The sequence below is a fragment of the Ochlerotatus camptorhynchus genome, unplaced genomic scaffold (assembly GCF_037179485.1).
Source record: "Ochlerotatus camptorhynchus isolate MF236.1 unplaced genomic scaffold, CSIRO-AGI_Acam_v1.1 ptg000406l, whole genome shotgun sequence".
Lineage (NCBI taxonomy): Eukaryota > Metazoa > Arthropoda > Insecta > Diptera > Culicidae > Ochlerotatus > Ochlerotatus camptorhynchus.
Genome location: NW_027040892.1, coordinates 2069373 through 2084370, shown reverse-complemented (window position 1 = coordinate 2084370; position 14998 = coordinate 2069373). Strand labels below are relative to the sequence as shown.

General features: G+C 38.7%; 1 protein-coding gene across 1 annotated transcript; it reads right to left on the bottom strand.

Annotated features, from left to right (window-relative positions):
• Positions 1-1312: 1312 nt before the first annotated feature.
• Positions 1313-3043, bottom strand: LOC135710896 (pickpocket protein 28-like). Its single transcript, XM_065233604.1, has 3 exons — positions 2898-3043; positions 1633-2625; positions 1313-1568 (listed from the first exon to the last, which is right to left on the bottom strand). The coding sequence occupies exons 1-3, from the start codon at positions 3041-3043 to the stop codon at positions 1313-1315; spliced, it is 1395 nt and encodes a 464-aa protein (XP_065089676.1).
• Between the last annotated feature and the right edge of the window lie 11955 nt (positions 3044-14998).

Here is a 14998-nt window from a genome sequence, read left to right as displayed (position 1 = left end):
GCTATAACCATATGCCATATAGGGCTAGGACAAGAGTTAGTGCTCAGGTCCCAACCGCTAGAAGAAAATGGTAGCGAGCAAGGGCGCTATAACCTAGGCGAATACAGCATTCCCTCCGTATAGGTAACGTCCGCACACCGCTCTCTGTTGTCCTTCGACTGAGGTCGGCTGGATCGATTGAGGGATGGCAGTGGGTTGGCGGTGCCGTCCACGCTTGTACGGAGGGAGGTCTGTACGCTCGAACACAAGGGGTAAATACCTGTGTTCCATCCCAGGAGATCGGACAACCAAGGAGTGTACATTAACTTTCTTAGCTCTGTCACTCCCAACGATTTATATAGCCTATTTTCAAATCCTGCATACGGAGCGGTTGGTACGGTATGTCCCCGCTCTTTGATTACCTGTGGATTAAATGTTAACCACTGTCTATACTTATTAAGTAGACATGGTAAACATTCACTTCCACAAAAATTAACTAAACGCTACACAGTAGGCCTGGCCGCTTTATTGTTTGTTTCACATCCTTGATGTGCAGCAAGCATTAATAATGACAAGAAAAATGATAGATGTTTCATTTTCCAGGATTCTTTCAAGTACTGGCTGTGTATGTGTAGACTAGACTAGACTAGACTAGAATTTGTGTACAGTAATAAGCTATGATTTCATGCGTCAACTTTTGTACTTCGGATTTAGTATATTAAAAGACTTGCTTACTCTAATTGATAATTAATAAACAAACAAACACACTTTTAAATATGACTAGTTCATTCATACAGCAGATTCAAGTGGTCTTCTTGCCTTTGCGTTCCAGTCATAAAAAATACGCTTTCCAAAAGTAAATCATGATAAATTTAAATTGTGCTCCAATAACATTTTAGTAATGATAATATCAAATTTTACTTTCATTATTTATTTATTTATCTATTTATTTATTTATTCTTTTATTCATTCGTTTTTTAATTAATTAATTAATTGACTAAGTGATTTATTTATTTATTTATTTATTTTTTTAACGAGATGAACAAGCCTACAGCCTAAAATCTCAAAAATAAATAAAAAATAAAATTATTTGTTCATCTGATTAGTTATTTATTTACTTATTTATTTATTTATTTATTTATTTATTTTTCATTCATTTATTAATTTAATTATATATTTATTTCTATATTTTTTAATGGATTTATTCATTTCAATTTATTATTTGTTATTATTGTTTGCGTGCATTTATTTTTTCATTAACTTATTCATTCATTTATTTGTTTATTTATTTATTGTTTATTATTGATTCATTGTAAAGGTCAGCCATTTCAATTCAATACCGACCTTTATCTTTTTCCTTCACAACAGTCACAGTTCTCTTATTTCGAAGTGAGTCCCGTACCATGAACACTGGACGCACCATACAGTAGTACAACAGTTCAACCAAACTGAACAAACTTACTCCCAGGCACAAGCCAAGTATTCCACCGCAGTCTGCAATGAAATCCGTTGTTCCAAACAACTCGCTTCGTTTCAATGTGATAAATTGCGTATCTTTAAAGTAAATTGCTAGCTTGGATATTTGTCGCCTGAAAAAGTAATTAACATGATTAAACTCTCCACAAAGCCGCCACGCTTCGACAACTTCCTTACGCCGCAAGTGCTTCCCCAATAGCAGGATCCTCCGGTCCAAGTCGGAGCTCCAAGGTCTTCTTAAAGTCGCACTTGGTTTGCGTAATTTCCGCATCATACTGAATCGAATTGCACCCCGGAATACAATCGCAGGCCGTATACAAGGATTGCAGCTTCTTCAACCGATTCGTGGCCGCTCGCTTTAACATCTTGTTCTCAGCTAATATCACACAAGCAATTTCCGAAGTCTGACAGACTCGCGTTCCCTTGGATCGTGGCATCGAAAACTTAACGCATCCGCACGACTTAAGTGTGAAGTTGGTCACGCACTCGAGTTCGCAGTTGCTTTGACTGTAGATTCGGAAGAACTTCAGCGGTCGTTCGTGGTTGAAGAAGCAGTTGCGTCGTTTCGGCGGGTAGCTGCTAAGCTCTGAGGAAGTTTTGTAGATGATCGGTCGCACAGCAAGTGTCACGTCTTGAGAATAGGACACCAAAATGAACCTCTTCCTGGCTTGTGGATACTCTCTTGGTGAATGGAGGATGATTTTGAACCCCTGCTGCTCGCGGCAGTGTTCTTCGACATCCGTATCAGCCATCATTAGCCTCATGGATAAACCGGCCTCAAATCCCGAGCCGAGTGCACGAATCGGATACGATTCATAGGATTTTCCGGTGACAAAACCAGCATCCTGACTCCAGTTGGTGATATTTTTCCGCCCGTTCAAGTATCTGTACTCGTCATGCAGAACGCCGTCTCGGAACATATCATACGAGGAATAGCCATTGAATGTGAAACAGATACCTTCGTCGGTCACTGTTTCGGTGAACAGTTGTTTACACCTCACGCCATTTACGCGACATGTCAAGATAGTTTGCTCAGCTTCGATGGATATGTTTCGGAGGATATCAACCATTTCCGCGTGGGAATAGTTTCGAGCGTACATCTTCAGGTAATTAGGTTTGGCTTGGAAAAATTGGTCACATATCTGAAGAACCGCCAACAGTCGGTGGAGTCTAGAAACAGTGAATAGAGTTTGATCATTTTACAACTATTACAAAATCCTACCACCTTTCCTGATCAAGAGGCTCCCAAGCCCCACCAAAGTTAGCAAGCCGGTAGAAGTCTTCGGTGAAGTTCATATATTCGGAGTGGAACTTCACTTGTGGGCAAATGGTAACGGCTGGAAAGGGAACCACCCACACCGGAATCGGTCGATCGTCAAACGTTACAATCACCGGATTGTTGGTCCACTTCTGGTATACATTATTGATCAATCTCGCGCAACCGTATACGGAGAGTACGAGCACCGCAATCCACCAGAGACGTTCTAGCAGGGATCTCCGTGAACCGATGTAGCTCATTCCGTGGATGGTGCTGTGTGAGCAGTACTCCTTCGCGAGCCTCTTCATAGTGGATCGAATTTCGATCCATTTTGTCGATTGAGGCCCGTGGATTGACTTACGTATTTGGGGTCCTTGAAACAACCCGAGAGAGTGGTGATTAGGCCCAAATATATGCGTCCAGCCGGCTTGATATTTGAAGGCTTGCATTTCTTTTCTACCGCGTTTCTCGAATGTCCAATAAGAACTAATTGTATAGCTTGTGTTTGTCGAGAGTTGTTATAATGTGACAACTGTGTTGTGCCATAGTAGGTGGTGAAATATTTCATGAATTTTAAATGATTTATGTTGAAAATGGGATCGCGTGCGTGCTATGAGGTTGAATTACGGTTTATTGAGAAGGCGAACAATCATGCAGTGGTCGCATATTACCTGTGAGAGATTGAATTATGGCAAATAGTCACCAGTTTGTTTTTTTATTAATTAATTTATCTGTACAGGCTCAATCGAATAAACTTTACAGAGCCAAGTTATCATTTGCGTTATACATAGTTGATGTCTTAAATCTAGATTTAAAGGAACTGGACCGATTACTCGCGGTTATCTCGAGGTTAGTAGAGATTTACAGTTTTATGGATGGGGAGAGGGAGGAGGAGGTTTGAGTTATGATTTACTATACAAATATTTCATTATTCCTAAAACATGAACTTATTCCTATTCAATTTGGTATCCACAGTGTAATTATACAATTATTACAGAAACAAACATTAAAAAAAAACCCACACGAACAAAACAAAAACTAAACACAAGGTTAGTCAAACTTTCAATCTAAAATCAATATTTTTAAAGAAAACATATATAAGTTTCATAAACTCCAGATTGCGTCTACCCAAAATATCTCGAACTGGAACATTAGGTTGTCTACCTCGAGCCCGAAGGGAATCGTACAGTTCAGATCTGACTCCACGATGCTCAGCACAAGACCAAATAATGTGATCTGCGTCCTGGTAACCTTGTCCACATTCACAGAGATTGCTGTCCCCCAGCCCAACACGGAACAAGTGAGCGTTTAACGAGTAGTGATTGGACATGAGGCGAGACATCAGACGAATGAAGTCTCGACCCACATCCAACCCCTTGAACCAAGGACTCTTCGACACCTTAGGGATGATCGAATATAGCCATCGTCCCTAACTTCTTTCGCTCCATTTATTCTGCCAGCTGACGAGTGACTGTTGACGATAAATGAAGAAAAATTCATCGTAGGCGATTTGTCGATCGTAAATATCGCCTTCCATAGCGCCCACATTAGCAAGTGAGTCCGCCATCTCATTGCCCGGAATCGAGCAATGAGATGGGACCCATGCAAAGGTGATGACAAAAGATCTTAAAGATAAAGCACTTAGAAGCTCTCGTATTTTCATGAGAAAATACGAGGAGTGCTTTACCGGCCTCATAGAGCGAATAGCCTCGACAGAACTGAAACTATCCGTAAAAATAAAATAGTGATCTGGTGGAAAAATAGTCACCAGTGAAATGCCTGATTTTTATTTGAATAATAAAATATTATAGCCAATAAAGTCAATCAAAATTCGCCAGAGCTCCGTTTCCGATGGCGAAGTTTGGAGAACGTTGTAAAAAATCATTGCGGGACTGCAAGTCAAATCGTGGAAGTTCAGAAAATTACGTTAAATTCAGGAAACTGCCCTGAAATGCAGAAAATTCTGAAATTTATTGAAATTTATAGAATTAAAAAAATTTGTGAATGTTCAGTGAACTTTTTAGAAGTACAACTAATTTCATACTGGCGACATCGCTCTGACGAGACAACGAAACCCTACCCCCAAGCTCCTCCACTTTTTCTATCGTTCGACAATGTACCCCTCTATACTCAGGTAAGCCACGAGTATTCGGCCCAACTCCTACTAGACATAGAATTAAGTGAATTTTGTTACAAACAAAGAACAATGAATTATCAGCTCCGTAAAGCTAACGTGATTACGCGAACTAGATAAAAAATAGTTCAACTTCGTTTGAAGAAACTTTGTAGGTACTGAGAACTGTATAGAATTGTAATGAAATTTGTAAACCTTCATCAATGTATGTAAAGTTTCATCAGACATTGATGTAAAATAGCCAACTTTAGAGAACTTTAGTCAATTAAAAAGAAATCAGTGGACTTCGTAAGAACACTGATTTTTTTTAACTTCAAGAAATTTCGTGAAGCATCAGGTACATCGTAGAAGTTCAGGAGACATAATAACAAATCCGGAAGCTCGGTAGATATTCTGGAAACATAGAGCTTCAAAAAACTTCAAGGAACTGAAAAAAAAATGCACGCGGCTGAAGTCTCGAAAGAATATTGAAAACTATGCTGCGAAGAAGTGGAAACTTTGTGCAAATCTAGGAAACTTTGCACAGCTTCAGGGAACATTGTTTAATTTCACGAAACCTCACAGGAGCACCTGGATACGGTTTATCAAGAATGTTTTGACAAAATGCATCAGCACCAGATCTGCCTAGCTAGGCCCAAGGTCAGTCATTTGTCATACACGCTCTACTTTAAGACTCAAACTGCCCGTTCAACAACCAGAGGTCGTGTAACAATGTACAGACAGTAACGTGAATTGCTACAGTTTAAGTCAACATCGCATATAAAAATGACATACATCACATTATGTTTAAGTTAAATCGTAAAGAATGGAAATTTCTGACTTATATACAGTGAATTATTTTTCAATCGTTATGTATCATAAATTAAATTAGATTCCATCGTAAGACTTTTCAAATTGAATTTGTTTTTACAGATTAAATCGTATATAATGTCGAATCAACTCGTTTAAAAAGGAATTAAATTTTGCATGTATATGGCCTCCACTTTTGTACGTTTAAGCCATTTTTTGCATTCTATACGATTTTTTTGTTTGTATATATGTTTGTAAATCACAAAAACCTTTGAATATACGTGCATTCTGGTTGTCTGTTCTTTTTTTTTTTCTTCCTTTATTTAGGAGTTTTTTAGCCGTATGCTAGTTCATCTAAGTAATTCTGGTTGTCTGGGTAAGCACATCAGCCTGGGGAACGAAGTTCTTTTGCCACTTCTGGTTGATCATAAAACTTGATTCTGTCTTCTGGTGATAGATTCCGGAGCATGGGGCCGTACACTGATTACGTAAGGGAAACGGGCGGGAAGGGAGTCTTGCATAATATTCCACAGGGATCTTTTATGAAAATTTAAAGTTGCTAAGAAGTTCCACTGGGAAATTAGATTTGCGGAACCCTGTTGCGGCCATGTTTTCAGCATTGGCTGAAGTTCCTAAAAAGTGCTTAGGGATGCTTTTTGGAACTTTTTTTGAACTTGAAGTTTGCTAAGAGTACGCATCGGAACTTTTTGGAGCCTGAATTCCTCCTGTGCTTTCTTTAGCTTCTAAAGTAGCCAGAAAAATCTGTTTTACCTTTGTTACTACCGTAACATAAGTATTGAAATCGGTTTTCACACGTTTTGTCATCTGTGATCGATAGCCATCGACACAAGCTATCTCACCTGTATAAAACATTCCCAATCGATAGATCTCTGCTCGATCTGACTCGACAGTTTGATTGCATCGTTTTTGACATCGTAGAATCAAATTGAATATGAAAAATCGACCCGGCAAGATTAAATTTGCTGATGGCTGTATGTGCGTCTGTGTATGTGTTTCATCTAGGCAAGTTTTTTTTTCGAGATGACTTATCCGATCAATATGGTTGATACGTGCGTGTCGTATAATCCTGTGTTTTTTAAGTCATGGGAAGGCTTAATATTTAGTTTGTCGTTACCATCTGAAGAAGAAATCGTACGCATTTGTATTGTGTTGAGGCCAAGAGTTTTCAAACTTTACAATGAATTCCAATAAGACCAGTTGGATTTTGTCTCTTTAAATTTGTGCACGGCCCAAATTATAGTTCAGTTTATTCTTTATCACAAAAAGTGCAGAAACTCAGCGATGAGTAAATTATCCCCATGTTTTAGAACCTCAATAAACTTCTGGAAAATGAGGAAAATTAACGAAAAATTTTCTCAGTCTAGTAGTAGTACCAATAGACCGAGAAAATCCAATCGTTACACTTTTTATATGAGTAAATTTTCCAACACTTTCCCGGGGAAAATTTCTCGAATATGGAGAAAATTATACACAAATTAGAAGTGTACTAGTAGCCATACTAAAATCACAATCAGTTTACCTCGTATTCGAGAAGTTTTCCTCGGAAAAGCGTCGGAAAATTGACTCATTCTATGAGTGACCTACGTTTTCGCGAATTTGAGTAACCTGAACTCAAATATGAGTAACTCTTACTCAATTTTAAGTCAATTTAATTTGTTTGGGAAAGTATGTCAAGTGCTTGCTAAAATTGCAGGGGGTGGACTCGTAAGGCAAAGTGAGATAGTATTTAAAGCAATCTGTTGCATTACGTAACATTTTAATGGGCCCTAGTAATTCTTTCATCTATTGAGCATTACACGATAAATTATATGCTTTTATTACTCTGATACATATTTGAATCTACACGCACTTTAGTCGTATAACTTTTTGTTTATGTATTTGAAGATGATGTCTTTATGTAAATCCAATCCTCGTCAGTAAGCCACTGCTTACTGCATAACTCTATTTTTATAAATGCTGTAATTGTCATGAATGAAGATTGTTTAATCCACATTGTTGGGGTGAATGCTTGACCGACGTGCAGATACGGTTAGCCCAGATGTGTTAAAAACTCGTTCACTTGGCTGCCAACCAAGGATATTTCGGCTTTCTAATTTTCCAAAAGCATAGAATATCTCCATCTACAACGTTATTCGGGTATGACGTAATGCACAGGATCTATAGGTGAGGTAGCAGGAAACTCTCGTCCACTGTTTCATTCATCCGGTGTTTTCGTCGGATCGAGAGAAAGAAAGAGTCAGCTAGTTTCCTTCTGCCTCACCTATAGATCTCGCTCATCGAGACGAAACCACTAAACTGGGATTTTTGACGTTTGATCAGCGCACCAAAACACTATCTCTAACAAGTGCGAGCAGGAGGAAAAATAATGATTCATCCACGGGACTGCCATCAAATGTTTCCACTAAGGAATTTCACAAATTTACTGGTCTATAAATTTATGGCCCAAACTTGCATATTTTACAGCCTCTGTCGCTTACACTGCATGTGTTTGTTTTGCGGTGGTTGTAAGTGTGTGAGTGAAATATAGCAGACAACAGAAAAATGCAACCCCCTGCATTACTATGCAGTTCTTGAAACTGCCGAAAACATCAGCAGCGCTGGTGATCCATAACATATTTAAACTCCAACCATGTAACAATAAATGCGGCAAGGTGACAACAAATGGAATGCCTTCAAAACTATTATTACTTTCCCGCAATGGTCAATTAAAAAATGATGTCGTTGTTTTCGAATTGGCAAGCACAATTTGCGTGAATCATGATTTCCTATAACGTTATCTAGAAAAATCTATCTATTTTCCACAACGCGGCGCGACATGTACCAAGCTTAATCATAGAGAAAAAAGAAGAGCTTTCAAATTAGCACTATTTAGAGCATCAAAGAAATTTGGCTTCAATCGAGTTGTTCGCAAATGACAGGCGTTGCAGTCCTGTGGAAAATGCTGACTAAGCAGCCCCTTGGATTCATCCCTGTGTGCTAGATAGAGAAAATGCGAACAAACGTCAAAAAACTAAATGACAATCACTGCCTTATACACGCTCCTTTGAGGTTACTCAAATATGAGTCATACGTACTCATTTTCATAAATACTTTTGAAGCGTCAAATCATGAGTAGTTGTGATTTGTGAATTTGAGTAACATTGATGAACAATAAATAAATAAAGGTGCTTCTCAATTTTGAGTTTTCATCCCATTTGTCGACTCAAAAAAATGGTATTGTGATAATGTAAAAATACGAAGTTTGCCTTTCTGCCGTAGAAGAAAATTTGAAAATTTCGAAATAATTCATTCGAAAATGAAGCAAATTGCTGCCGCCGTGGATGCGGAAACATGCCGTAATGCAAATTGAGAGGTAATTGTTTTGCATTTTGTTTGCTATGAAATAAAATGCTTCATTAAAATGTTTTTTTTTTTCAGTTTTTGGTTTATTTATCCTAAAGAAACAAAGAAAAGAAACAAAATGTTTGCCATTTGTGCATTTTTGACTTATTTCCTTACATTCTGGATATTGTGGGAATGAGTAGAAATAACTTATCAAAAAATACCTATCCGTTTTACTTAAAATGCAGTTCAGGCTATGTTACTCAATTTAGAGTAGATCTGGTTCTAATTAAATTGAGTGATTTTTCATTAAATTTTGAGCAGTGACGAACGAGCGTGCACACAAATTCTAATTTCAACGTGTTCAATATGCAATTTACCGAAAACATGTTACGGGTTTTTCATCAGCGTGACATAAAGTTATTCGGCGGCGTGAACCATTCTACTGCAGCGGCGTGCCGGCTCAATTTCATCGGTGGCGGTGGTGTATGAAAATCTAGGGCGGCGGCGGCGTGGCGCAGCGGCGTACAGTTCTGATTAGAACTGGTACATTGTAAAAGAAATCTGGAAACTATCTGACCAATCAGCCCCATTGGCGTAGCTAGTGAGGGTGCCTTAGGCAATGATGCCACATTTTTTCGAATTTAATTCTGTATTCTCGCATAACATTTGAAAAGGGCCTATCCTCGTTGATCGATTCTCTTCATCGACTTTCTCTTTGATTTACCACGGCAACATAAACGAATTTCGCGCTAAGCTCGCAGGACAGTTCGACAGAAGATTTATAGTCGCTATATTCATAGTCTGGCGGAGAGAATTTCGGGAACCAATTGAGCTGTCAAATAGCATAACCAATCGAGCAAATCACGACCAAGAACAGAAAATAGCACATCAGTTATTGCGACCAAAACTTCCGGAACCCATTTTCTCGTGACTTAAGGCATGCCTACGCAAACTAACACCATCTTTGGGCTGGGAAAAGTTTCCCCTATCCGATGATGCCAGAAGTTTGCGTTCGATTGACTAGGAAAGAATAATCAACGTTTTGTTTATAAAGCTTGATAGTACATTTTCAATTGTTGGTCTACAATATATTGAAATTCAATCCGCCAGACTATAAATATAGTGACTATAGTCAGTTTGCGCCATAATCAACACACTGAATGGGAAATTCATTTGCAGTCGGGTTATTCGCGAAAGAGAAAATCGATGAAGACAGTCGATCACAAATAAAAGGCTCGAAAAATGACTAAAGTTTGCTTTCTAAAGAATTTGTCTATTTTGAAAATCTTGAAAATTGTTAAGTACAAGAATTTTGACTAGAACACCCCAACAAGCCTGGGTTCAATCCCAGTCGGCGCCGCAGGGATGTTCTGAGGCATGACATTTCTGATCACGCCTTCCTTAGGAAGCTAAGTAAAGCCGTTGGTCCATGGTTCATGAGTTAATGGGTCGATAGGTAGGGTCCAGGTGTGGGAGCTGCCTCTCTGGCGTCGGTAGCATTGGTGCATCGCCTGGATACTCTTTCGATTAATGTTTCAATTTCCCCAGGAATAGTAATATTCCTAAGTACATTTAAGGAATGTTCCAAAAATTTCAGGGGCATTGCGGGGTCTTCAGGGATGTTTTATAACCATTTGGAAAATTTTCTGGATCATTAGAACATCCCCCAAGAGCTCGTTCTTCCGGAATATTGTCCTTGTTTCTTTCGACAGTTCCGTAAGCGCTCTGGCTTCCGACTTTCTCCAGATTTTTTTTCCAATCTACCTTAGGAAGTTTCTGTCAGCGTCTCCAAGAAGTTTGGTTTGTCTTCTCCAGGAAGTTCAATTAAACTGCTTCCAGAAATTTCTTTCGTCTAGTTCTGGAATTTTGTCCAGTTGTTTTTTTTTACTTCTTTCGGAAGGTTTTTCCGAGCTTCTTCTGGCTTCCTCTGGAAATGGCTACTTCTGGAATTTATTTCCGGTTTCCAAAACTATTCTGCCTTCCTTTGAATGTGGAATCCGATTTTTTTCTGAGTTCCTTTAAATTTTCGCCAGAAGTTTCTCAATTTATGTCTTGGAAGTTCCGCGGATGTTTTTCCGACTTCTCTCAGAACCTACCTCAAATTTCCTCCAGGAGAGCTTCTCTCTCTGGCTCATGCTTTCAGCTTCCTCCAGAAGCTAATTCAAACATTCCCCAGATTTTTCTTCCGGAATTTTCCGATCATTGACCAAAAGTTAAAATTTTCGCTTTCAAAAACGCCAAAAATATAAAATTAATTAAAATAGTAAATACCGATAAATACCGATTTTTTAAAACCTTTGTTACCGATAAGCTTTAAAACATTCTGGCAACGCTGATTGGTGCTTAGTGTGGTATCTAACAGATACGATGTTGGTGTTTACTTCAGTGTGTAATGAGATGTCTAAGAAGAGAGTTTGTGTTTGATGACGAGTGCACTTATTGGGGACATAAAATGGTGTAAACTTTAGGATACCACATTGGCGATCCTGCCTAAACATAAAGAACCTCAAGAAGACGTTGAAGTACAAGTTGGGAAAAGCAACGGAATATTGATTGAACCCAAATTTGACAAATTGAAGGATTCGGTGACTAGCAACAACATATAGAAGAAGAAGAAGCAAAAGACGAGAAACGGGCTAATCAGGGTGGCCTGTTATATAGGAAAGAATACACTTGAGTTGAGTTGAGCTCAAAACCAAGTATATCTTGTGCTGAGTTTTGCTCATAGGCAAGACCAAGTGAAAATAAAATAAAAGATCTTGTGCTTAATTTAGCTCATACCCAAGATAGTGAAGAAAAATATTACTTGCGCAGAGTTTAGCTCATAGCCAAGGTAATGTAAAAAGGAATATTTGCGCTGAGTTTAGCTCATAGCCAAGAGAGTAAACCGACAAGAAAAAGCTTGAGCTGGGTGTAGCCCATAGCCAAGATTATAGAAAAAGACAAAAATGAAAGATATTAGAACCATTGCATTGACAACAAAGAAAACAATGAACCTGAGATAAAAATGCGCAGGTGAAATTTGTATGACAGAAGTAAATGCATTGAAACGACTAAGTAAAAGCGAAGACAACACATTTAAGCTTGATTTGTTGTCTCCGGTAAAAGGCAAGGTTGTGGGCCTAGTGAAATTATCATATACTCTAAAAAGAAACTAATCATAGTAAGACTTTTAAGTACCATAAGCGGCAGGAGATGGAACGATTTTTCGGTTTTCTTCAATGTTCTTGCTCTGTTTTATCCAAGTATGTCGTTCGCGTAATTTTGTAGTTTTCTTCGCAAGGCAAGGTTTATAACGACTAAGTATGAAAAAAAAATCTTAAGGCGCGATACATATATCAAATTGACAGAAACAACGAAGTACAAGAGCTGGGCTTCTGATATGAGAGGCACAACATAAAGAAAACGATTACAAAATAGAAAATAAAAAACAATAGGAATCGACTTCGATAGTAAGTAGCAAAATTTTATCAAACATAATGCCGGCGTCAATTGGAATGGATTTTCATATGGTTTTCAAATGAGCGGAATTGGTCAATAATGCCAACAAAACATTTGCCTACAAGCTGTGGGTGGTATTTTTTTTGCTGAAGGGAGAAGCAAGCAATAGCTATTGGAATCAGCTAGTTGGTAATATTAATTGACAAAACCGCGAAACTTACAATAATGAATTAGATAAATCAGAATTCAAATTGACTTAGTGCATATACACGAATGACGTGGATAAGTTTTAAAATGATTTTATGACCATATTCCAACAGTTGATGAAAAGTCATATTTTGAAAATCATTCCGACAATCATTTTTTTTATATATTTGATTGTACACTTTATTAACTAAGTGCATATACGGATTTTAAGATCTTTCTTATACCAAGTTATTTAAATGAAAGTGGAATACCATTGTACCTCATCACATCAAACTTGTTTGCTTTATGTTTCCATAGCATACTGGTAGCACTAAAATATTTAATCTAAATTGTTGTTTTAAGTGAAAATGGTTCTAGAAAGCGACCCAACAGGAACAAGAAGAAGAGGCGCGCAGTGGGCAAGGTGGATCGACCAAGTAGAAGGTGACCTGCGGACCCTTCGCAGACTACGAGGCTGGCGAACTGTGGCCATGGATCGAGTAGAGTGAAGACGACTTCTTCGGACAACAGAGGACAACAAGGCCTTAGCCTGATTGCTCCCTCTGTTGTTTTTAGTCTTTTAGTTCATTAAGTAAAATTTTAAACCTGGTAATTTGGAAAATCTAAGTTAGATTTTGAGGGAAGGGAAGGCAGGTTCATCAAAATCTTACCAAATCTTATAATGAGGGGAAGAAAGGGTTGACATATTTAAAAAAAAACCCTTACGTAGGTAGTGCACGGCCCCCAATGGATAACCCACCCCGTCTGGTCCCGCAGAGTTCCCTCTAGCCTCTTCAAGAACAAGCTCGCTCATCTGTTCCTTCCGTGATGACGATGCAACCTTTGACCTGCGGAAATGATCGTCATAACCTTCTATGAGCGATAGAGAAGGTATCCCAAGCAGCATTGCAACTTTTATCGAGGTTTTAACACTCCGAGCACGATGTCTCCGGCAAAACGACTAATTGACAGTGTTTGAAAAATCATTATTCAGAAATGAGGCTATAGATTTTAAATCTATTGATTTAATATAAATCTGTTAGGTTTGTAGTTTTAAATGGCACCAATAGATTTGAAATTCGTTTGTAAATGGCTGAGCTATGATTTTTCAAAAATTGGAAGTTGGCCGTTTCACATTTTACCGGAGGCATCGTGTTCCGAGTGTTAAAGCATTTTACAAGTGTTAATCATGGCCTACATAACTCTCATAAAACGGAAATACTAAATTGGGATGTGCTTTCCAAGCACATCCGGATCACGAATAAGCCCTCCTGCATGCTAGCTAATTCGAAAGATCATTTGTCAAGAATAGAAAAAAACACGAAATATGCTGTATTAGATGATAGTCACCAAAGCTGGATTGTATTGAAATACAATTTACCATTTTGGGCCAGTTTTCACGGCCACAACTAAACCTATTTCAAGTGCAAAACTTGAATTTCCCAGTTTGCAACCACTCAAGTTGCCAATTTGGAACGTCCCCTCACTTTAAATAGGAAAATGTGTGCCGCTGTGTCACTGCACCTTTTGGCAAGTTTTTCCTTTTTATTCCCGGGTGATGGAAACCATTTTTTACCTCCGGTACTCTGCCATTTGCCTACCGTTTGGTAACACAAGTAGCAGTAGCACATCCGCAGCGAAAAACCCAGAGTTGAAGAACACTCTTGCCGACAACCGGTAGCACAAAATCGTTCGTCAAACCAGAAGTGGGGATGCACTCTGAGGATTTTCTCTTCGTAAATCCTCTGTTTGCAAATAAATTCCGGAACTGGGACAATTTCCCACAGTGCACCAGTTCCCGGTGACTTACTAACTTAACTTTTTTTTATTCCAGACCCCCAGAACCGAGTTGCACGAGGACGGTTTTTCCACCGACACCGGTGAGGAACATATATCAATGTCACTTTTTATTATTATTATGTACCGGCAACTATACTACCAACCTGGCTGCCTGCTTTCCATTCGCATGGCTCCGGAGTTTCATGGTTTGCAGTTTTGCACCAACAGCAACTGGTAGGTACGTCGATGCAGTATGGCAGGGTGCAATCCTCCCTCCGGGAAGGATTTTAACATGGAAAAGGATGGTGGTTTTCGATGGGGGAGAAAAAGCGCTACAGCTACAACGGTGACACAATGCACAAGGTGTGCTTGAGGTTGAGAGAAATTTAAAGCGCTACGAAAAAATAAGCCATCTTGGGAAAGGTGATTTGGATCGATGGATTCAGAATATCATTATCAATTTGTAATTCCACATAATGAACGTTACCTGCTATCAACGTTTTCAACAAGCTTATTTGTATTTCAAAGTTACCGCACACGCCAAACCAACGCGGAACATAACTCATTCAAAATTCATGAAACATTTTTCAACCTTCAAAAACGAAAACGCA

Bases quoted from the DNA above. Each gene is read 5' to 3' on its own strand.
- LOC135710896 (XM_065233604.1), bottom strand. From the start codon at position 3,043: ATGGATCGAAATTCGATCCACTATGAAGAGGCTCGCGAAGGAGTACTG. The intron at 2,626-2,897 runs GTTGCGCGAGAT...CACTGTTTCTAG, and splicing joins GCTCGTACTCTCCGTATACG to ACTCCACCGACTGTTGGCGG. The intron at 1,569-1,632 runs GTAAGGAAGTTG...TTACTTTTTCAG, and splicing joins ATTGGGGAAGCACTTGCGGC to GCGACAAATATCCAAGCTAG.